The sequence below is a fragment of the Harpia harpyja genome, chromosome 6 (assembly GCF_026419915.1).
Source record: "Harpia harpyja isolate bHarHar1 chromosome 6, bHarHar1 primary haplotype, whole genome shotgun sequence".
Classification (NCBI taxonomy): Eukaryota; Metazoa; Chordata; class Aves; order Accipitriformes; family Accipitridae; genus Harpia; species Harpia harpyja.
Window position 1 is genome coordinate 18,986,835 of NC_068945.1, and position 23,711 is coordinate 19,010,545.

Below are 23,711 nucleotides of genomic sequence, written 5' to 3' on the forward strand. Positions count from 1 at the left end.
CAACCTGTATAGTAAACGAGAGGTAGCAGGCAGATTAGTTGGCTGTTCTTAATCAAGAACTTCTCCTTCTTCTTAGGATGTTAAAGCTCTGGCTACAATTCCACTTCTGGGCTATACAGTAGATGACACTCCAAGAAGTGCTGACCTCCCGCACAGCTTCAAACTGACCCAGTCTAAGTCTGTGCACAGCTTTGCTGCAGACAATGAGGAACTAAAACAGAAATGGCTAAAAGTTATCCATTTAGCTGTCAAAGGTGAGACACCAGAATGTCAAAATGAACTGCAAGTGAATTTAGAAGAGCAACCTGAATCTTCTAAAACATCTGAATGCTGAAGCTCAAGAACATATGGTATTTTTAAAAGATTTCAATTGAATTTGTGGTTAACCTTTGTGTTAACCTTTCTTTGCTCAATCAAGAAAAAAAAAAGAAAAAAGAAAAAAAGAAACTTCTTACTACCGTACACATCTTAGCACTTTATGTTTGGGAAAAATTCTGGTCTTTTTAGGGATCTTTTTCTTATATTTATGTTCTGCCAATAAAAGTGATGTACAGGTCCATTTCAGAGAATTTTTTAAAAAAATGTGAATGCTATTAGAAATACTTACTAACTTTACTGTACGACTTGTTTGTCATGATGCAAATTTTTTTGAAAATCCAGTTGCTCTTTGGTTAACATTTGCTACTTTCATTAAGAATGCAAATATTGAAGCTTCCTACTTACACATTAGGACTTGCAACAGGATAAAAGATATACCTCCACATTGCCAAAATAGATCTGTAGTTAAATATGCAGGGACAGTTTGGTTTAATGTATGTAGTTTATAGATTGAATTCCACAGATCTGTACATATGTTGTATTCACTTGTCTCTTTTTATTAATGCAAATTGCTTTCACAGGTATATTGGCTTTTAAAGTTTCAATTTATCAAGGAATCAATCTAATAATTTTCAATCTAGAAATGAATACCTAAAATATGAGAAAATATATATGTACAGTATTAAAAATGTACAATACTTGATTTTTGCTTTGATTTCATGATACTGGGTTCCTATTAGTGGATAATTTATTTAAAAAGCATGTTTTCTATTTGAAATTAAACAGTCCTAAATTAACAAATACTGTTCAGTGATTTGTTTTAATAGCTGACATTTAATGATCTTGATATTTTTATGCATTAAAAAAATAGCAGTAATGTAAGTGGCATGCAATGGACAAATAAGTTCCAGTTGTGTTTAAAAGAGTAGTCACGTTTCTTCAGTGTCCTATCACTGTTATCTTTTAAGAGTGCAGTAGTTTGTTACTCAAATGCAGTATGTAGTTTGAGAAAACCAACAGATTCTAGTAACCTATTTGCTATTATAGTTATTGGAACAAAAGAACATTTTGAACTTAAATCTTTTAATTTTTGCAGAAGATTAGATACTGTAATACTTATTTATGACAACAGTCTTCAAGGATTATTGTTGTAAAGTGGAGCCTGCTTTATATAAATTGAGTATGAGGTCTGAGCCTGCAAATCTCAAGTTGCATTAACTGACATTATTTGCATTCAGCTTATGGGAATAAAGACTTGTTGGCCTTACAGTATTAAGTCCCTTATGAACTTCCATTCCTATTAGGGTTTTTATACATAGAAGCAAATGACCTCCCTAAAATTTTTCCAGTAACATCCTTGGATGAAATGACAAATTCAGAGGTAATGATTGACTATCAAGTAGACAATTAAAATCATTCCTATCTTTCCTTCTCTGACCCCTTAAAGGAAGGAAAATGTGTAGCTTCTACAATCAACTTGGCATAAGAACATTCAGGAGTCTTATTGCTCAACATAACTGCAATCTATTTTAAATCATGTCAAGCTGAAGAGCTCAGGTTCAAGTCCAGTTTTGTTAGCAGCAGGAGGGCAGAGTTAAATTGTTGCTTTTTTATAATGAGCTTTCCAAACAAAGTATTCACTGAACTCCCACTCCCACTTTACTCTTTGTGTGACACTACAGGGGAAAAACAAAAACAAACCTCATTTAACATTTAACAAGGGATTGTTAAAGTAACCTCTGTTTTTAGTGTCAGGCATACATGAGTACGTAGTGTCTATCGTTCTTTGGTAAGAAGAATGTCATGCAACTTAATGTTAGTGGGCTGGATTTTGCTCTCACCTCCACAAATCCAAAATCTACCATGGACTTCAGACTTCTAAGCTTTACGCTAGTGTTAGTAAATACCAGGACGTGGCATTGTAGAGCACTAACTCTACAACTGACTTTGTGCATGTCAGTTCTCAGTTCTTCCTCGGGTGCTCCATGTGTCCAGATTATTCTGCATGTAACCCTAGTATTACTTTTATCTGATGTGCAAGCTCTTCTGTAATTCTATAAGAGATTTTAAGTTACTTCTACTGTCAGCTGTATTTACCTTTAGTTATGGGCAGCTCAAGCCCATTTTGATTCACATTGGTGAGTACCATCAAATCTTCACCAAGGTCTCTCTAGCTAGTACGTGTTGTCTTGTGTATACCTTGGCGAGGGATGAGGGAACATTCAGGTAAGCAAGAAGAACTCTCCATGGCTAACTTTCTTTCATGGTCATCTCCTGAAAGTGGGTATCTTCTAAAAAAGTCTCAGTTGCAATTGTGGGATCTGGAGAGTCGTCTTACCGCACCCCAATGTATAAAAACATTGTTTCGCATGCTCAAGTCGTTGAGTGTAAGGGGAGAAGTTGTCATAAAGGAGTTCCCAGATAAGACGGACTGAGCTGTACAGAAAATAATGATGGTGTGACTGTATTCATGTAGTACGTTCTATTTTCTAAGCTCCTGCAAACTTAATTCTGTGCCAAGTAGGAAGACCTATTCCAGCTAAATGATTAGGGAAATGATGAGAAGCAGCAATTTCTGGGCTGCCTTATTGTTATAGTGGTATTGAGTAGCTGAAGCTGCTTGAATGGTTTCAGTATCTCCCAGACGAAGCCCTGCATTTGGGCATAAACAATTTGAAACAAAGTTAGCATTGGGAGTTATTTATTTGGATGTTAGCCTCATGTTTGCTCTCAGCCATTAAAGTTTTTATAGCACGGGATATTTTATTGACCCTAGTGAAACCTATTTCATGTTCTCAGAATCAATTGCCTGGTCAGAATTGTTCTCTTCTGAGTCAGAATGTCTTGGCACTCAAATGTATGGTTCTGTGTGTATTTTGTAGGAAAAGTATGTACCACCAATATTAAAGGAGATCAGAAGATGGAGAAGTTGCTTCTAGATTTAACCACCCTAACTGTTTTACTCCATTCTCCACAGACAAGCCCTCCTATAGCATCCAAAACTTTAAATTGTAAATTATGACTGCAGAGGAACAAACTCAAAGTAGTAACTGCTGTGGCTTAAGTATCATGATGAAAGCAGTCAAATTAAAACCATCATTCTAACAAGGTATAGGGTGTTCCCACTTCAGCTGTTAAATTCTTTAAAAAAAAAAAAAAGGCGTTACATTTATTAGCACAAAGCTGTGTGTGTAAGGAATAAACTATAACTGAGCCTTCATTCATAATACATGAATGTATGTGAATGGCTCTGCTGAATTATTTAAGCTTTGCAATTCTTGTGTTCAAGAAATGCTTGTTTCTCACTTTAAAAGTGATCAGTCTTCTGTGCAATTTAAAGCAGACCAAAAGTTATCTTGTGCGTTTTTATCTGCGTTCAACCAGAACAATGGCTTAATTTTATCATGAATATGTTTTGAACATACTAATATATTTTTCAAAATGACTTAATATTTTTCCCCTATCATGGAAAAATAGTGTATCATGATATCTGCATGTCTGCACCATTCTTCCAAATTCTCTAAAAATTGTTTTCTGGTATTGGGTACTCCTGCTTGGTTGAAGATCTGCTGTAAAACCTATAGCATCTACTACTTTCAAATCCCTTTACACTGAGTAGTTTTGTTTATTCCAAAATGTATTTAATTTTTATGTGCAAAGTAGACACTGAGAATACAAAACATTCTCTTCTATTTGGAGTAGAATATTAAACCACTTTAATGCATGTAATATATAGTGGCACCTTTTTATGCAAAACCATCTCAAAGTGCTTTATAAATCTCCTCAAAGATTCTAAATCCGTTTCATAGAAAAGAGGATTTTTATTCTTCATATTTTTAAATTACGGATGTCGCCAAGGCACTGATTAAATGTAGAATAAATACACTACCACCTGAGTAAATTTTAGATGAGGTTACAGAATTGCACTCTAAAGAGTTCCAAGTGGAGTCAGGAGGAAAAAAAAATAATATATATGTATATATAAAAATAAGTGGGAAAGATGTGGAAACGCTTGACAGGTTCTTTGGGTTTTGTTGGTTTGCTGGGTTTTTTTTAAACCTACATCACCACATAGCTAGTATAAAAACTGGTCAGCTTTTCATTTCAAGACAAGATTAAATAAAATGAACAGAGGGTAGTGGTTCTTTTTACTGAAGGAAAGGCTTTCAGGAAAGAAATAAACATTCCATGTAGAAATAATTCTAAGCAATAAAAAAGGAGCTTTCTCCATAAATTTATTTCGAGATCTTTAGCTGGTGTAAACTAGCATAGACCTGCTGGAGCTATTACACCTTCAGTGACTTAAATTCATGTAGAATCTGCCTTACATTATATGAAGATACTTGTGGAAAATCAAGATTTCACCAGTTTGAGCGCTGCTGACTTACTATGTCTCATCTGGAATCACAGTGCTCAGTTGAACTCCAGATGGGTTTCAGCTGGAGATAACTGATGTAGGGATGAATGTAAACAGCTGGAAATACATATCCAAAAAAAAAAAAAAGATTGGAGAAGAGAAATAATTTTGTGGCAGAATTGACTACCCTCAAGATAAATCTATTGGTGAAATGGGCATCATTCTTAGTCTGTGGTGTACTGTTATTTGAAATCTGAAATGAAATGTGTGGAGTTACATTTTTTTTCTCCAGTCTGTGGCCCTGTTGGTATGAGGAATTTACCTAGCTAGTTCTGACCCATGGGACTGTAGTGAAGTATGTTCCTTGCATAGGAGTTTTAATCTGCTGTTTCCTAAATCCTTGTCCTTTAATAGAACATAATGTTAACTTAATGATTGTATATGTGTGTATATATACACATATGCATATGTATGTGTGTGTATATGTATATATGTGTATTTATATATTTGAGACTATTATTCAGATGACCTGTTTTCAAGCAGTATTTTACAATCAAAAAATACACTGTGCTGCATTCAGAATATAATGTATAGTGACTGTGTTGAGTAAGCTTTTCAGAAGAAATAATCAACAGAAGTAGATCTACTTTTGTGGCATGTTTACTATTTCAGCCTAATTTAAAAAAAAACAAACAAACAACCAAACACGCTCAATTCAGTAAGACATTCAATCTGCTTCCTTTAAAACCTCATGATTAAATTCCTCCCAGACTCAACTATGGCATTTTGCTTTCACCCCTTCCTCTTCCTAGCACAAGTGAATGTAGAATGTGGTTTTTCTGTACTAAAATCTTCAGGCAGATTTCTTTGAATAAAACATGTTTTCAGCCACTGCATAACACCAGCCTACTTCAGTTTATAGTGCATCCTTGTAGATCCATTAACTATTTATGGTGAAAACATTCAGAAAGGGGGAACTATATCAAAGTATTTTTGCATGTATGTGCCCCAGTATTTTTAAGAAAGAAGCTAAATTTGTTGCATATAGGGAACAGTTTGCAATAGAAGTATTGGGTTTTTTCTATTAGCATGTTTTCTATTCTGCAGCCCTCAAGGCAGATTAATACATTAATTTTAATAGGAGCTGGATCAGATGTAATGTTTGACATCAGAATTACAGGCTATACATGTTAATTCCCCTTCATTATGGAAACATTTCTGGGTTTAATTGCAAAAACGCTTTTTAAAAAAAATACTAATATTTGGAAGAGGTGTAAATTTGTTCTGGTTTTGCAATAAAGTGAGGAATATTAAAAAGGTGAAATATAAATGCCGTTGTAAGTTGTGCAAATGTAAGTGGTCATTTTTATGGTCAAGAAATATATGAATGTAAAAAATTTTCAGATATTGTATATATTTTCTGTAATATATGTATATTTGGTCATACGGTGGGTGGAGAATTGTAAAAATTAAGCACTTTAATTCCTGTTGAGTACTTAAAAAGAAAATAAATTTGTATCCTGTAAAATAAAAGCATCATTAAATAAGTATTGCTGATTGACTTTTTTGGGGGGTCCACCTACTGTTTACTTTGCTAATGAGATCTTTAAACTGCATTTCCAATTGTGTGTGACTGTAAGGACCTATCTGTTTTGGAACACTGGTATCTAATTTGCTGAAGTGCTGGCTACTTACAAGTACTGCGAAGTCGGTGGAAGATATTCTGAATATATAAAGGGCTGTATATAATGCCATGACATCTTAGGTTGGGAAGATAAAAGACGTGGTCTCTGCAATCCTTCACAGTTTAAATCCAGATTTCTATAATGGGAAAAATAACGTTCTCTCATGTGACCAGGACGTTATGAGAGAGAGTACTTTATGGGCTTCTACATTGCCACCCCCATAGAAAAGTGCAGAAAGAAGGGAACGTGTTCAGTGTAGCCCCATGTCTTTCTTACTATTACTCAGGCACTGCTCTGAACAAAAGGATGAAACAAAACATTGAGCAGCTGCTCAGCATAATCTCTTGTGCACTCAATTAAAGTGGTGCTGCAAAGCAAAAATGATCAGGTAATTAGCTGGATCATGATCCTAAGCATAGGCAACTTTGATTCTTTAAATTCATTTGCTAGCTAAGCATACATTCAGTTTATGGAAGTGCCACTTAAACTGCAGCTACACCTTTTTTAAGTGTCCTTTACCAGACAGAACCATTTGCAGTTGCCTCCAATTTCCATCGTGTACACAGTAAACCTGTTTTGCCTGTATCTGATTTATTCTTGGTATTCTTCTGCAGGTGGGCACAAAGTTGCAGAAAAGACTTCCCCCAAAAGATAGAGAAGAAAAATTACTGTATTACTTGTTCGTTCCTGGAAGGAGTTGCGTACAAGAATTTTGTTTAGTTTCTACTTTTTCTTCTCTTTGCAAACACAGTAAACAAATTGGTATTTGAAATAGGTACTGATGAAAGTAATGCTTCCCTCTCCATTTAGATAATTTTTCCACTAATTTTTTTGATTATTTTTTTCCCCTTGTGATTAACTCTGTTCCAGCACCATTATTTTCCTCATGAAACACAATGCAATGCCTTCTACATGGAGACAAAAATAACAGAATTTACTCTAAAATGTGCTTTAATAAGAAAATACAGTTATAAAATTGAAACTACAGGAAATCTGTAATCGCAGCTCCTACTTAATTCCTTTATATCAGCAGGTTTAATAAGCACTGATACTTCTACTTGGTAGCAAATTGTCCAGGAGCCCATCAAGTACAGGGCTGGTAAGTAAGTGGTAGGCGTCATCTCCTCTGGCTCTCCCCAAGAGCCTGACTAATACTGCCTCATTACCGGAGAATTGTTCTTGGCATTGTATGAGCTTCCTGACATGAGGGAAATGGCACGCCTGCCTTTGGTAAACACAATACTTGGAGCTTGTTTGCTTTAAAGGAATTGCTCTGGGGGGTCCTGTGGTGTCTAATGAACAAGAGGAGGGATCCTTATGACTGTGACCGTTTTGTCTTGGAGCCGCTCACCCTCTGCCTCCTTGGCCCTGCACATTAGGCAGCTCTGGCAATATTAAGCTTCATCAGCCCCGGTTCATGTGGTAAATCAGGATACACCCAGCTGAGTTTATTTGCTTGAGGTCTACCCCATGTCTGTGTTGCTGCTTTCTGTTGCTGTCTCAAAAACATAACGCTCTGGTGTCATGAGCAGTATGTGCCACCTGCTCTCTATCTCAAACTGTTACATTTCTTTGTGTTACAGCATAGTTTTCAAATTACTTTCCCTGATTTAAAGTCTTAGGTTAGGAAGAATCCATCACATACCCGCATAAGTTTTCCAGTTGTTAGCTACACTCTCTGTAGTTAGGTTTTTTTTCTTTTTGTTTTTTTTTTTAATGATTCTTATCATTAGTTAGAACTCATGTAGTCTCCAACCATGAGGATCTTTTCAAGGGAATTCATTAAGAATTTCAACCACCAAATCTCAATATATTTTTGTTTGCTAAATGAAGGACATCTCTGCTGTCAGAAGCATCTGCCTATGGAATACAGCCTTAGCTAAGAATCTAGGGTGAGACTTAGTGGGCTGCAGATGGATTTCTAGATGCCAAAACTTCTTCACAATAGTTTTACTGAATACCACCCTACTTAACCTGAAGATTCCAGAGGTTTCTAGATTTGGTTTATGCATTTGTAATATTAAAATAGCCCATGGCTCAAGAAACAGAAATTGTCTTGGGAGCAGAATCCAGCTAGGATTACCCTCTCTTTCTTTGGCCTCTCGTAGCCTCATGTTCTCTTCCACCCCTTCTGACTCCTGGCTGTGAGCCACGCAGTCGCAGCACTCTTCTCTGGGAAACATGGAAATAAACTCTTGAGTCCACTGGACCACAAACTTGTATCTCTGACTTTGTAAGCTTGTGTTCTGAAGTCAGGCTGGATGTTTGTGCTCTCTTTTGAACACGTTTTAACACAGTATGCCCAACTCATTTTTCCAAACTCTAGGTAAGGGTCCCCGCTTCAGGGAAATGGGTTCTGCACTCTGATTGCTACTGAATAGAGGAGCCTTCCCAGAGTGTGAAATTAAATGAATGACCCCGCAATGGAAGAAGATAAGACTTCAGCTGTAATTCTGTTTAGATCTATTGCCTAGCTATGTAGAACTACCTGCTTTGCCTGTTCTGCCTTACTCGCGTGTTTATTGGCTCCCAAATGGGAATCCAAATCTTTTAGCTCAAGGCTTTGGGACACAGCATTTACAAAAGACCTACCTTACCTATGTTGTATTTTGGAATTCAATTTCAGACTAGCACTAAGCTGGTCCTATTAACTGAATGCTCTTCACTGTCTGAAGTGCATCTTGCAGTCCTGTTTCACATGAAAAGACTCGCACCCATGTGCTCTAAGACAACTCTGTGATGCAAAGCAACTAAGTGTGCAAAGCATGACAGGTAAGACATCAAGTGTCCGCTCCAGAACTGCAGCCCTGACCTGAACTAAAAAGCTTAAGATAGATACACTTGAAGCATCCATTAGTCTTACATGCAGGCTGTGATGTAAATCACATATGCTTGATTGTTATATTTCCAATTTAAACTTAAAATTGTGCCAATCATAATATAAAAAGCAGCATGCACAAGAAAACATGTATTATAAAAACAAAAAATTAAAAATGCTCCTCTTGGCATACTATTTTATCTTAAAAAGACCACCAGAGATAGCCTTATTTAAAATGCTAGATCCAGAAGTAGAAGATACAAGCTCAATTGCTCCTGAATACCAGCAAGTTTTGGTTGGGGTAAGGTTTTTTCTTTTCCTTTCTAGTTATATTGCCTCAGCTGAATGCTAACTAAGTGTGCATTTTGTTTTCCAATAAAAAGTTACTTTCCTGATAGCAGGCAGGAGGTTATTTTGCCTTTATTCCCAAAACCTTGGTCCTTTAAAGTAAAAAGTCTTCACCTTAAAATTGGACTGCAAACCACTGGAGTGGTGAAAATCATTCATGAAGCAACTGTTACTATTGTGTTTGTTATTCCAAGAAGTCTGACCACCCCAGTCGCAGGGGTGAGGGAGCACTGTTGTACAGCAGCTCAGAATGATACAGCGATTATTTTCATCTCCAGCCAAAGCTTTTATCTCTATTGGCCTTGTCAGAAATGCTGATGTCTTACAAACACCAGAGTGCTCGAGCTTTGTTACCGATTGATGAACTTTGACTGTTGTTTGCCCTGTGGCTATTGCCCTCTGCGCCCTGCCCCTTAACTTCAAACCTGCTTTCAGTTCTGCAAGCATGTTTTACAAGAAGTGTGTGACATCCCAACTATTCAATGAATTTAGATAAATAACTTCCCTGTGGGTAGACTGAGACAATATAAGGAACTCTCAGTTGTTTAGTTCACCATACTGTCCAGCAAAGTTGCATCCCTGCCCCAGGATTATTTTGTTTTGTCAGAGACTGGGTCTCAGCACAGGTAACACGTAACTCAGGGATTCCTATCATCAGCACTGTGACCTTGTTACAGCCAGCTGAAGTGTGTAAGAGAGCTCACTTTGCCAATTCAGCAGAATCCCTGGACTATGGATTTGAAACCTCTATTTCTGTTTCTTCTGGAAAAAAGAGCAAGTTTTAGAATCCGTCAGGTTGGGAAATCTGTGTGGAACATCCAAACAAAGGGTCATTCCATCAAGGGATTTCAGGAATTTATTTATCCCAGCTTCTAAGGGTGTTCGCTGTGCAGATGTCTGGTATAAGTGCTATGAGAAAGTGTTATAGCTACATCTGTGATGAGGTTGCTCTGGAGAATACAAAAACACCATTCAGTTTGGCTTCACATAAAAATCAGGCTCCGCCAGACCCATGTAATCACCGTATTGCATGGTTCCAAAAGGTGACGTTACCAAGGAATAATTTACAGAAGTATTTTGCTAATAGTGTTTGTGCGGAACAAAGTAGTATGACTATGTATGCAGTGCAAATGCTGTGTTACATATTTGATACATTTCAGTGTGGTAATCAAATATTTCTTTCTCTAGACAAATATGATGGCAAGGAAATAGGCTTTACTGAGGTGCTAGTTTGTGGTCTCCTTGTCTGGCATAAATTAATTAAATGGCAAATGACTTGTCCACTACTGTCAGTATGTCAGTATAAAGAGACTCCAGCTGTCTGAGCAAAAATGGAAGCAGATGATGTGCAAAACTACGAAAAAATTCATATCATGGAGAAGAAATACTGGAAATCTTGTTCTCCTGACTTCAAACATAAAACCAAGGAGGCTTATAATGAAATTAGAAGATGACAAATTTAAAACTGACACCAAATTGATTTTTTGCACTATGCATAATTAGATCATGAAATTTACTGTCACAGGATGTCATTGGAGCCAAGAATTTAGCGTGATGGGACAAGAAAACTATTACATGGTAAATAAAGCAATCTAGTTTCCAGTAACATAAACCAGAAGAAATACTGAACTGTCTACTTCAGATCTTACAGCAATATCAAAATCATTTAATACACAGTTTTGTAATCAGAAGATCTTATTACTGCATTTTTATATTTTCCCCAGAGGGCTGATGCTGGACGGTCTTAGAGATGAGATTCTGAGGCAGACAGATGTCAGGTCAGATTCAGTGTGGCAGTTCCTGTTTCCTCATGTCAATTAACTTTTAGTAAATAACCAATCTGACTACTACTGCCTTTTATCAGATCTTTGAGTTTCTTGCTCAGTACAACGTAAGTCGGCCATGGAAAGTTAGAGTTAAAGCTACAGATGCCCATTGCTTGCTGAAACATTTATTGCTTTGGCACAGTCCTCAACTGGGCTGAGGTAAGTGCTGTATTTTCTAAGTTGGTACAGGATGTGACACCTCATAGCAGAGGTATTTCCAGCTCTCACTTTTTAGCCAGAAGTGTACAATGTGTTAAACTTTGCATTCTGATGTTTCTTAGTCTTATCTCTTCTTTAGTGCTTTCTTCTTGCTTTCCTTCATTAATTCACTTCCTCCATCTGTGCTGTGCTTCTCCATTTGGGTATCCAGCCCTTGGTAGGCCTTTCGACATCTCTGCTGGGCAGGCTAGGTTATCTCAACTCAGTTCAGCAACGGATAGTTTCTCTGTGTGTTTCTTGAAATATTATACTGATAAAATTCTAAGAATAGCCATACTGGGACAGACTAAAGGGCAGGCACACACAGTACCTCTGGATGATACCCTCCCAGCCTCCAACCATTGTCAGCTCAGAAACATCCAGAGCTAGATTTGATTCCTACATAGCTGTTTATTTACATGCAATACATTTCTCTTCCTTAAACTTGTCCAAACATTATCTGAATCCATTTCAACCTTTACTGTCTCCAACATCCTTTGGCAAGGAGCTCAACAGGTCACCAACCCACCCACGAGGGGCTACTGTCTTTGTTTTGTTCTGACCTGGCTCCTAGTTTCATTAGATGCTCCCAAAATACTTTTATTGGAAGGGAGAGTAAACAAAACTGGTGGTCTTCCACCCACTCCAGGCTGCTAATGATTACACAGACCTCTAATCCTCCTTAGCCCCCGCCATTTCTTTTGTACAGTGAAGACTCCTAGCTTACTTAGTTGGTCTTGATATCGAAGCTGTTCCACATCTTTCACCATTCCTGTTGTCCCTCTCTGACCCTTTTGCAATTCTACATTCTTTCTGAGATATCTCCCTTCTGGTCTAAATTAAAATATAAACCAGGTTGCACTTGCTCCATTTCACAGTGGTGTCCATGAGGTCATATGGCAAGATGAGGCAGGAGAAAAGAGATTCACACAGAGAAATAAGCTGGTGTTATCTATCTACTTTACGTGCCAGCAGCTTCTATTCCTGTGCAACTGGGATGCTTTTCTCTTCTTCTTCTCTCTTTTTGTTGCGGTTTAGCCCCAGCTGGCAACCAAGGACCACGCAGCTGCTCATGCCCCCCCCCCTGCAGTGGGATGGGGGAGAGAACTGAAAAAAAGTAAAACTCGTGGGTTGAGATAAAGACAGTTTAATAGGACAGAAAGGAAGAAAAAAAATTACAATAATAATAAAAAAATAATTGGAATATACGAAACAAGTGATGCACAATGCAACTGCTCACCACTCACCGACCGATGCCTCATTAGTTCCTGAGCAGCGATTTGCCCCCCCCCGGCCAAATCCTCCCAGTTTATACACTAGGCATGAGGTCACCTGGTATGGAATACCCCTTTGGCCAGTTTGGGTCAGCTGTCCTGGCCGTGTCCCCTCCCAACTTCTTGTGCCCCTCCAGCCTTCTTGCTGGCTGGGCATGGGAAGCTGAAAAATACTTGACTTGGTACAAACACTACTTAGAAACAACTAAAAACATCAGTGTGTTATCAACATTCTTCTCATACTGAATCCAAAACATAACACTATACCAGCTACTAGAAAGAAAATTAACTCTATCCCAGCTGAAACCAGGACACTTTTCCTTACAGGGACTCAGGGAAGTAAAGGAGGCTCCATGCTAGACAGGGAATGGCAAACCCTTTAGGAAGAGTATTTGCTGTGTCAGGTGTACAATGCGGGGCATGTTTGCTATTGTCCTGGAAGCTGGAGAGGCAGATGCCAAATGGCATCCTGGTATTAATGATCTCTGAGAGCAGTTGGCTGCGGCATGCTGAAAGCTGATGGGTGAAATGGCTGGATAATCATGGCTATGACAAGAATTCCTCATCAACAGGTCATTCAGGACCTTCTTCACAAAATTTTACACGTGTTAACTGTCTCTCTGTGCTGAATACACTGATTTTTGAGTGTTTCAATTTGCTTAGCCATCTTTATGCTTTTATCACAAAATAGTCCTCTCATAAGCAGTGTGAAATTTCCTGGGTAAGAATGAGAAACTTTGTTGTAAAGATATACAGATAAGAACATATTTCCTTTGCATGTTCTTTCCATCAACCTTTGAGGGTTTCAGGACATGAAGACCGGAAAAGACTAATTTGTATAGAATAAGAATACAAATTCTAATGCCATCCAGAACTTGAAACTTTCGGAAGCATTTTTACTCTGTTGGCTTACAAGAAAGGACAAAGCCAGAATTCAACTCAGTGCTAGTGTATTCATAATTTATCTTTGAGGAAATGCACTCAATGGAAAAACAATTAAAGATCAAATAGCTTATTTGTTGTGATCTCGCATCACAAGTCATCCTCTGGTTTCATTCTTTTTGTGTAACGCAGCCGAGTATTAGATCTCACACAGTTTCCCACTTCTCAAGCCCTGCCAGACACCCCAACCAAACCTACTAGTATGCATCTGAGAAAATTCCAGATGCAGACATTAGCTGACAGACTCGCAGTAAAAACAAAAATATCCACAAAAAAGCAAAGAGAATAAATATAGCTGTTCTAAATGTGTCCACTGTAACTCTCAATATGTGAAGAGAGAGAATGGGAGAGCGCTCTTTTCGCTGCACAGTTAGTAGGACCAGATCTTCCCCGGTTCTTTTCTGCCCCTGAAGAGACCCCCCATAGTGCTTCCTCCCTGTCCCCAGCAGTTTTATTTTCCCGCTCTGTTGGCTTTGTGACACCAGATGCCGACAAGGTCTAGCCATTTGCCATTCAGCACCTCTCCTTGCTGTATTCAGGCAGCAGTGCCGCCACACCTGGCGAAGCAGCGGCGAGGGCAGCGGGGGCACACGTTTGGTTGTTTCCCCGCTTTTCCAGGGTTTTCTTGAACATAGCGCCTCGAATAAACGGGGCCACCCCACGCTGCTTGCTGAAAACGGCCTCCGGCAGCCGCCCCGGGGCGGCGATGAGGCCTGCCTCCCCCACACGGGCTGCGCGGCTACTGGTGAGGGATCAGCTTTATCGCACCAAAAGAGAGGACAAAACCTGGGAACGGCCTGTGCCCGATCGCCAGACGCCTTCGGCCCCCGGGCGCTCGCCAAGCAGAACCTCCGCTGCCCCCGGGCCGGCAGGCCGGCTGACAGACCCCAACGGCCGCCGCCGCCGCAGAGGGCGCCCGCGCGCGCCTCCTGGCGGGCCCGCCCCTCCCCTCCCGCCCCCTCCCCGCACTACAACTCCCATGAAGCCTGGCGGCGCCGCTGCGCCCGGCGGGCTCGCACAGCCTGCTGGGGGGCCGCGCCGTGCGCGGGGGCCGGCGCCAATGGCGGCAGGCGGAGGGGGCGGCTGACGGTGAGCCGTTGCCCGTCGCGCCCATTCATCGCCGACGCCTTCCGCGGCCCTTGCCCTCCCCTCGCCGCTATGGAAGCGCTGATCCCCGTGATTAACAAGCTGCAGGATGTCTTCAACACGGTGGGGGCCGACATCATCCAGCTGCCGCAGATCGTGGTGGTGGGCACGCAGGTGAGCGTGAGGCGGGGCCGGGCCGGGCCGGGCCGGGCCGGGCCGGTGGTGGGCGAGCGGGAGGCGCGGGCCATTACCGCCCTGAGGGCAAAGTCGAGGCGTCCATCGCGCCGCCGGTGCCGCCTGACCCGCGGTCGCCTCCGCCAAGGGCACGGGGGGACGCGGGCGGCCGAGGGCGGCCGGGGCGGGCCCGCCCCGGCCGCCCTCGGCCGCCCGCGTCCCCCCCATCCCCGCTCCTCCCGTGGCCCCACGTCGGCCCCCCACACCGGGGATGTGGGTGGCACCGTGGGCCCGCTGCCCGGCCCTGTGCTTCAGCGTGACCGCCATCGCCGGTCGGGTGGCTTCCCCTCTCTGACAACCGCCGTGAATAAAAGGGATGTGGTAGCGGAACGGCGTCTTGAAGGCGTGGATCGTTTTGCCTCGCTGCGAGTTCTCCTGCCGGTTTGGACCTCTTTGTCTTAGCGGATGATGGGGAGCGAAGGTGAGGGGCGAAGCCAGCCTTTGTCGGCTGTAGCAGTTGCAACGTGTGCGTCTCAGCCCGATAATGTTGCCGCTGGGCTCGAAGATATAGCTCAGACCCTTTCAGATCCGTTCAAATGGGACGCCGTTCTTCAGCGCAACTTTTGGCAGCAGGACATGTGTGACCAGAACTGCAGCAGTCTTAAGGGTATTGAAAATGAAACGTTAAACACAACTAAAACTTGAAGTTAATGGATCTCTCTGTTTTTGTTTCTGTGAAATTAACAGTGTGTATTGAGTGTGTGATGTTACTTGATAATAGCATGCCTACCTGAGACAGTAATACCAAGGACTCTGCAGTCCGGGATTTCATTATGTGCCTTAAAACACGATCTCTATGTTTAAAGCTTGCGCATTGCTGAAGCATGGAATAGGTTTGCTCAAAGGCAACTACAGTGTCGAACTGGCTGAGAGGCAACCAGCTGTCATTCTGTTTTACCAATATAAATCAGATAGATTAATTGACTTTATATCAGCCATTTTATAAAATAGTTCTAAAATACTTGAATTGGGTGGGAGAGATTTTGCACTGGTAAGCTATGTTAGGCACTTTTGTAGCTGACGGGAGTCCATCGCTTTATGAAGACATTTAATCTCCTTTACATTAAAAATCATATAAGCAAGCTGGGTATTTTTTTTTTCCCCCTGTTTTGTTTTAGTTTAGTTCTGCAACAGAAAGTGCAAGGCAGAGGTGTGGCATTTTTCTGTGTAAAATGAATATTTTTTTCAGTTTCATTTTATGAAATGCATTGAAGTGGCATTTTTAATTATCATCCTTTTAAACAACTTTGTCCTAGTTAACTTTTCATAAGTGTGTACAGTAGGTACTGAGAGTTAAGACAGTATTGACATGCATTTGACTCAATAGTCTGTCCATCAGTATTAATATCCATTCAGTGCTGTATTCAGTATATTCATAAAAACCCTTGAATTAGCGTGATATTTCCTAGCATGGCAAAACAGAGTCCTTTACAGACTTAAGGAAAATATATAGCAAAATGTCTAGCAAGCTGTATCTTGTTTTTTTTGTTTTGTTTTTAGTCACGGTTGTTGGAAGGAATAATTGTCTTTACTGACATGGTAATTCTGTAGATGGTTATTTTATGCAATTAGTTTTAAAATAATTTAAATAAAATTTTATCATTTTATTCATTTGAAGTTAGTTTATTGTCTCCAGATTTCTGGAGACATCTCAAATATGGCCTTAGATCTGATAGTTTTGCTGCTGGTAGCTTGCTTCCACGGTTTTTTGAAACGTGCCTTGAAATAATCTTGTTTCTTGAGATATTTTTGGTTAAGTGCTATGTGGCCTTCAAGTTTTTTCACACAGTTTTGTTTGTAACCTACTGGCATATGCAGTCTTTACTTTTTCTTCTTTGAATAATATTCACAAATTATTTTGAAATTTGCACCTCCATTTTTCTTTCTAGGCAATAAATGCTACCGGTTAAGATTTCTGTAACTCTCTGTTAATTGATTTATGCTTTTTTTTTTTTTTTTTTACTTCCACTTTGCCTGTTGCTTTTCCTAAATGACCTTTCTACATATTCAGCAATGAGAAGAAAAATGCTTTTTAAAGTAGTTTTTGCTATTTATTTTTCTCATCTGTCTTCTGTATTTCTTCTCTACCCTTTTATTGTTTTGTGCTTGTGCCTTTCTTCAGTTCTCATTTATTTCTACTTCTGTGCATCAAGTTAATTCTTTCTTTTCTGGAGCATGTAGAACTAGAAACTGCTTATAATCCTTAATTTAGCTTTGAATGTTCTCTGTTTCCCATGTCCCCTTTGGCCCCCTCTGTTGTTTTGGGATTCATTTCCTACCATCCTTGTGTTCTGAGCAACTGAAGTGTCTCAATTTTTCCTCTTTCTAGATGGATTTTGGTACTAATTACAAAATATTTCTCAGTAAATTTTACACATTTAGATGGCCTCTTGCACTTCTAGTAGTGTTCCTGTGACTCTGTTATACGAGAATTCCTTCTCATTCTCTACATAAATACTGTGTAAGTTATTTCTGTATCCTAGTACAGGGTCTATTCAGAAAATTGAAGACTCTCCTGCTGGTAGAACTCAGAGAACACCCTCAGACTGCCAGCATTTCATAACTATTTCAGGGTTTTTTTGCCATTCCCAGATATGTGTTCTATTTTTTTTTCCCCAATTCAGTATTTCGGTTCCATTTTTAGAAATGTATTACTGAAGTGCAAAAAAATGTCCAGGCTGGGAATAGTCAGTAAACAATATTTGTTCAATAATACTGTAATACCCAACCTTCTGATGTATTTTATACAAATGCTTTGTGATCCGTACTTGTAAGGGATAACAAGGTGGTATTGAAGTGCCTCAACCAAACACATTAAAACTATAATAAAAGGAGGCAAGGGGAAGAAAAGAAATTTGGTTAGTTATGGCCTTTTGTATGTTACGGGCACACAGATGCTATCACAAAAATGAAATGTCTACACTACGGAAGTGGGCATGAATTTTAGAATAAATTAAAAAAAACCCAAACAACAAAATCTTTGCCAAGGGATGTGTAAAAATGAATTGCCTTTATTTTTTTCAGGTCATTAATTCTTGGAATCTGTTTTGGGTTTTTAGAAGTCATTGACCTAGCTATATACAAACTTTAGTGTCAGTTTTGTAGCAAAGTTCTTCCAATACTGACATTATAAAAACAAGTTGTGGGCTTTATCTGCACTTGGTAGTGTTGATTCTAGTAGAGACATCATGGTGAAATTGATCTAGCAACTAATGAAATTCACAATGAGATTTTTAAATGACCTTTCAGGTGTATGTTTATATAGTACTTTTGCTCGGTCTTCTGTTAATGCTATTTTGGGATTTTAAATGGGAAGGTGTAGTTTACAATATTTAACATAGACTGTTCTGTTGGATGTTTCCATCTGAAAGAGCTGTTTTGCTGGCCTCTGTGACTGGCTCACAGATGAGCAATACATTTATTTCTGTTTTTGCTGTTTGGAATAAGTATCATGTTTGATATTTCAACACTTAAGCCAATTTTTGCTGCGAAGGAGGAAGGTTTCTTGATCTGAGATAACAGATAGCCTGAGCATTTGAATATGTATAACTATATATTCTGTTAGGCTAAACAGTTAGGATGGTAATTTGCCTGTTAAGAAGCTGACAGCAATGGGAAGCTAATGTACGGTCCTGGCTACTGGGATGAGGAGAGGAATCCAGTGGATGCTCTATCAAAGCATCTGGTTTGAGAGAGACTAGCATTGTGGTCTTAAACTTCAGATGCTCTACAGAGCTTCTGTGACCTTTCCCTGTCAGGGAAGGTCAGGGGAACAGAAATTTAAGCCACTTCAGCTTATTCATTTTATTCAATGTATCCTGCGTTGCGTTGGCAAAAAGCCAGTTTTGGGTGAAGGAAGCTCCAGCTTATACCAAGCAATTAGGAAAACTCCACGCCAAGCTTAACTCAGGAATGTCTTCCTCCCTCCGCTCTTGGGTTTTTTTATTTGGTCCAGGGATCTTTCCTGGGTTTTCAAGCAGGTGCAAAAAGGCATTTGTATCTACACTTGTAAAAGGGGATGTAACTAGAGCATAGCTTCAGTGCTGGCTGTGCTGACTGGGGAGAGCTTGGTTTTTCTCCCAAATGTTTTGCAAACTTACTTCCTGGTTTGTTTTTTTGTTTGCTTTGATATCTGACATTCACTGTATCTGGTTTTGGGTGCAACTGTTTTCCTTTTTGCCATCCTTTCCTCCTGTCAGATCATGCCCTGACTCTTCTGGTGTCTGTTTCAGACAAGCACCGAAGTGAGGCTGACGTTAATTAGCTGATTACATTTACCAGACATAATATAAATTTGCTGCTAAAGTTATATAGTGCAAACATTTGCTGTTGTACTGTTTCTTTTCTCTGATGTGCCCTCTCAGTTTCTGAACAGCTATACTTTTTAGGTCCTGAAGGCTTCTATGACTGGAAGGATCGCATTTTCACTATGTCTATGTGCAGACTTTATATGAATTAAAACAAAATTATAGGTCTAATAACTGTGATCCTGCCTTTAATCTCTATAGATTTTTAATACAAAAGCAATATTAAGCATCTTTTAAATGAAAATACTGATTTTATTGTTTGCAAGTGCCCAGTTATTTTGGAAGAGTGGAGAGAATGCACAGTTGTATAAGGATGTCAGTGAAGTTGTTTTTTGTTTGTGGTTTTTTTTATTCCCCTCACTAGTTTTGTATTCTTGCTGCCAGGGTCCTGTTCATCTTGTGATTGGCAATTGTTTTTCTTGGAAAGCTTGTATTTTAGTTAGAATGGATGGTTCTTGTATCTTGTCTGCAGGGGACAGTGCAAAGGAAACATCTTTTCAGGAAAATTAAGAGGAAGAGTGTTACAGCAGACAGCCCTGGCGAATGTGTTTCAGAATCTGGAGAGAAAATGGCTGTGTAGTTTTTGGAAAAGATTTGTTTGTGTTGTAGCCAGAAGGTTGACTGGCTTTCTCTTATTTTTTTTTTTTTTTTAAATTTCTGTTTTTGATAACTTTTTTTAATTTGAAGATACAAATTGGCTTTGGTTTTGATTCATTTTACTGAAAAATAATGAATATGGTAGTACAAGCAATACTATGTAAGGTCAGTCTTACATGGCTTTGAAATGTGGATCTTCAGATACTGCAGTTCCGTGATCTAACTTAGAGAAATTCTGTACTCATTGATTCTAATTACATGAGGTATTTTTTTAAGTGAATTATTGGAGGACTTTGGGAATTGATGTATTGAGAAAGAATATGTCTGCAAATCTTTTATCTATTTGCTGTTGGTTGGCATGTATCTACATTTAGATATGGTGTAAGTACAGGATACCTGAAAAATTTTGACTGAGCTGTGCAAATTCTGGCTTCCTTACTACTTGTACATAAACTGTCTGTTGTGGAAGGAGTTCCTGTGGCTTCCAGTTTCTTCCTGACTGATTCAGGAAAGCTCTCTGCTCAAGGGAATGGGGAATGGCCTGCAGGAACAACAGTCTTGTAATCCGGACAAGATCTTTCAAAGATAAAATGTATTTTGCAATAACCGTGAGTGCATTATGCTGGTTTCACTGCTTTCTCAAGTTGGGATCAGCCTGTTAGCTCTTCTGCATCTTTCTAGAAGTATAATTCTGTTTCAAAGAATGTCTTAAAATAATTCATTGGGCCTGCTTATAACTTCAAAATTGTCTTCTGATTAGTAAGTACATTTTAAAATTTGCTGGCTGTTTAGAACCAGCCTAGCTTGGGTTGCCTCTAGTTCACATAGGAAAATTTTGCCACAATACCTATTCTAACCAAAGCAGTTCCCTTGTGAAACTGCTCTGGAATTGCATGTGTGCTGACCTTTTATTTCAGAATAATTCATGTTTGCAAAACAAGGAAAGAAAAAAAATCTTGCTGCTCTTTAGTTATAACATGCTGAACTCTTCCAGGATAGCTACTGCAGAGAACTTCTTTTCAAAGCACCTACCTGGGTAATATTCCTGTGGATGAGATCCCAGCAAAAATGCATTAGCTTGTATTTCCCAATAATAGATTTAAAATTTAGTAAACCATATATGTATATATTGCTAAGAGCATGATATAGCCAGCAGGACTTTTATAATTCTTGTATGGCAGAAACTGCAAAATTGCCACCATTCTGCCTCGGGCGTCAAAGTAGATGCATTGCTTTTCTTAAGAGAATTCTTCAGGAATTATTATGTCTCCCTGAGAAATCTCTCCTACTTTGTAGTTCCTTACTGTCGCTCTCAAATGTTTGTTATTGTTGTGCCACCACAAAAGTCATAAGGGAATACCGATATCACTGCCTCTTCATTTTCTTGTGCTGTCCTGTAGTAAATCTGTATTGTGTTGCAGGAGCTCTTGGCAGTTTTTTCCTATTTGATCAGGTAATAAAAAATTTATCAGTTTGTCCTGTCAAAAGCAATGAAGAAAGTTTACACCCCTTTCAGCCAATTTTCTTGTTGGAAGTTCCCCAGTAGTTTATTGGACATGTTTCCTTAAAGGTTTTTCCCACAGATGATTTCTTTTACATTGGCTCCACAAAGTGGTTATGAAGTCTGAAGGTAGACAGAAGGAAGGCAGCAGATTCTTGTAAGACGACTTGAAATTTGTTGCAGCCGATACAAGTCCATTATCATTTTAATAATACTTGAAATATGCAACAATCAACAGTCTGAGCAAATGACTGTAAAAAATCTCATGGTTCTTGTGCATCAGTGAGACTCCAGGTGAGTCTTGTGTTTATTGCCTTCTTGCTGCATGGAGTTCATAAGAATAAGAGCAGACTTTGGCTTATTTACTGAGCTAACTGGTGGTATCCAGTGAGTTACAGGACAGTGAAGCTCAAGAGACCTGGCATGCCTTTAAGGACAACCTCATTGGAGCACAAAACGGTAGTCCATACAAATGCCCAGGAAAGTGAGTAGACATGTGAGGAGAGCAGCGTGGAGGGAACTCAAGACTGAGCATCAGTACAGAAGACTCACGCAGGAGGTAGAAGTGAGGACAAGCTTGCTCAAGGATATAAAAATACTGCCTGCATATGCAGAGATGGTATTAAGAAAGGCAACATCCCAGTAGAGTTGAAACTGGTAAGGGACATCAAATGCAACAAGAAGAACTTCCAGCACTGCATCAGCAGTTAAAGCAGAAAAAAGAGAAACGAGGGAAATACAGGCTTGCTGCTGACCGTGACAGGTGATTTAGTGACAGTGAATATGGACATGGCTGAGGCACTTGGTGCTATCTTTGCCTTGGTCTTCACCAGCAGGGTCTACTGGGCCTCTGTACCTATAGATGGTGCTCAAAGTGGAAGGTAACTGTCAATAGTGGAAGAGGATTGGGTCAGGGTTCTCTTTTGAATATGGAGAAGACATCTTTGCATGCTGTTGGGCATAGGGCGCAAGTCTTCTAAAATTAGGGATGCTAATGAGGACTTGGAAAAAGAATAAGAAAGCCAGTGAAGTAAATGTTTGGGATGAATATGAACGGTTGTGCATAGTGTTACTTCAAAATTTTCAATACAGACTCTCTTCCATTTGGCTTGTCAACAAATCTGAAGTGTTTTTGAAAGTAACATCTCCTGCTGTTAATGAAGCTGGACAGTTATAAACTCATGCACTGCTGTCTGCTGCTTTGAATTCTTGAAAAATGTGGTTAGTAATACAGCAGGTTGCAAACCAGATTTTCTCATAAGAATTAGTGTAATGGATGGGAGCAAATGCCTTTTGATACTTAAGAACTGCACACAGTTGAAATATGCAGGGACAAGTAAAGAAGAAATGAAGGATAGGGAGGCAGAAGCAAGATCATTAGGACTGTTAAACAGTAGAGATGCTGGCTTTTTGGAGTGGATCACAGTTCTTACAGATTTCAGCTTTTTAATTTGTGAGAGTAAGTACACAATCATTTCCCTATTATTCTGCCCTTCATCCTTGATTGTTTTAGATTAACCTGAAGATGATGTTGACAATGATGAAAATATAACTGGTAAGGAGGAAGTAAGAAAGCTGATAAGATTAACATCATGTATACTGTCAGTGTGTATTGAAACAAAATATTTAAGTCCCTGTGTGCATCATCTCATCTTAGTACTTCTGGAAAAAATGGTTTTACCATCCGTCAAACTCAGGTGCTTATCTGTGAAGCTGATGGCTAACAGAGCAGAGTGCTCAACATTCAGCAATGGAAGTTTGACACAACGGTTAAAGAAGGAACAGACAGTAAGATGTTCCTGTATCTGCCCTTTTTTTTCTGAGCCATCTATATAAAGTTCCTCTAGATATCACTGCTTTTAGATATTTCAAATTAGGATCAGGTATTAGGGTCCAGAGGAAAACCTGACTGATCTGCCACAAAAGGTTAGAATTTGTTAATGCTTTTCTGGACCCATCATTAAATGAGTTTATGGGTTTCAGTCCATGCTTAAAATCGTGATGAGCATTCCAATGAGGTGACAAAACAAGCATGATGCTGTTGCAGACTTACTCCTAAAAATTCTGTGGTACCTTTGGTCATCAGTATTAGTTTCTGTCTATGTCTGTTATATGAAGGACGGGCTGAACTGAATTTGTATTCGGAACAGACACATATCTCTCACTTCACCCCACTGGGAGAAAAAGATCAGCTTTGTGTTTACTGCTTGCTTTACCGCA

The 23,711-nt window shown here is 39.5% G+C and overlaps 2 protein-coding genes and 1 long non-coding RNA gene across 17 annotated transcripts in view; all 3 read left to right on the forward strand.

Annotated features, from left to right (window-relative positions):
- FGD4 (FYVE, RhoGEF and PH domain containing 4) overlaps nucleotides 1–6,225 on the forward strand; it is a 113,189-nt gene extending 106,964 nt beyond the window's left edge. For all 9 annotated transcript variants that reach the window (XM_052789670.1, XM_052789673.1, XM_052789674.1 and 6 more), the window contains one exon: nucleotides 77–6,225. In XM_052789670.1, coding sequence (XP_052645630.1) covers nucleotides 77–334 — 258 coding nt within the window. In that variant the 3' untranslated portion in view covers nucleotides 335–6,225. The remainder of the gene's footprint in view (nucleotides 1–76) is intronic.
- Nucleotides 6,226–14,797: 8,572 nt separating this feature from the next.
- DNM1L (dynamin 1 like) overlaps nucleotides 14,798–23,711 on the forward strand; it is a 40,586-nt gene continuing 31,672 nt past the window's right edge. For 6 of the 7 annotated variants that reach the window (XM_052789041.1, XM_052789044.1, XM_052789043.1 and 3 more), the window contains exon 1: nucleotides 14,798–15,026. In XM_052789041.1, the coding sequence (XP_052645001.1) occupies nucleotides 14,925–15,026 (102 nt within the window). In that variant the 5' untranslated portion in view covers nucleotides 14,798–14,924. The remainder of the gene's footprint in view (nucleotides 15,027–23,711) is intronic. The other variant, XM_052789048.1, reaches the window with a different exon arrangement.
- LOC128142736 (uncharacterized) lies at nucleotides 15,265–16,707 on the forward strand. Its single transcript, XR_008235493.1, has 2 exons — nucleotides 15,265–15,507; nucleotides 15,613–16,707. It is a non-coding gene; the product is annotated as an uncharacterized LOC128142736 (long non-coding RNA).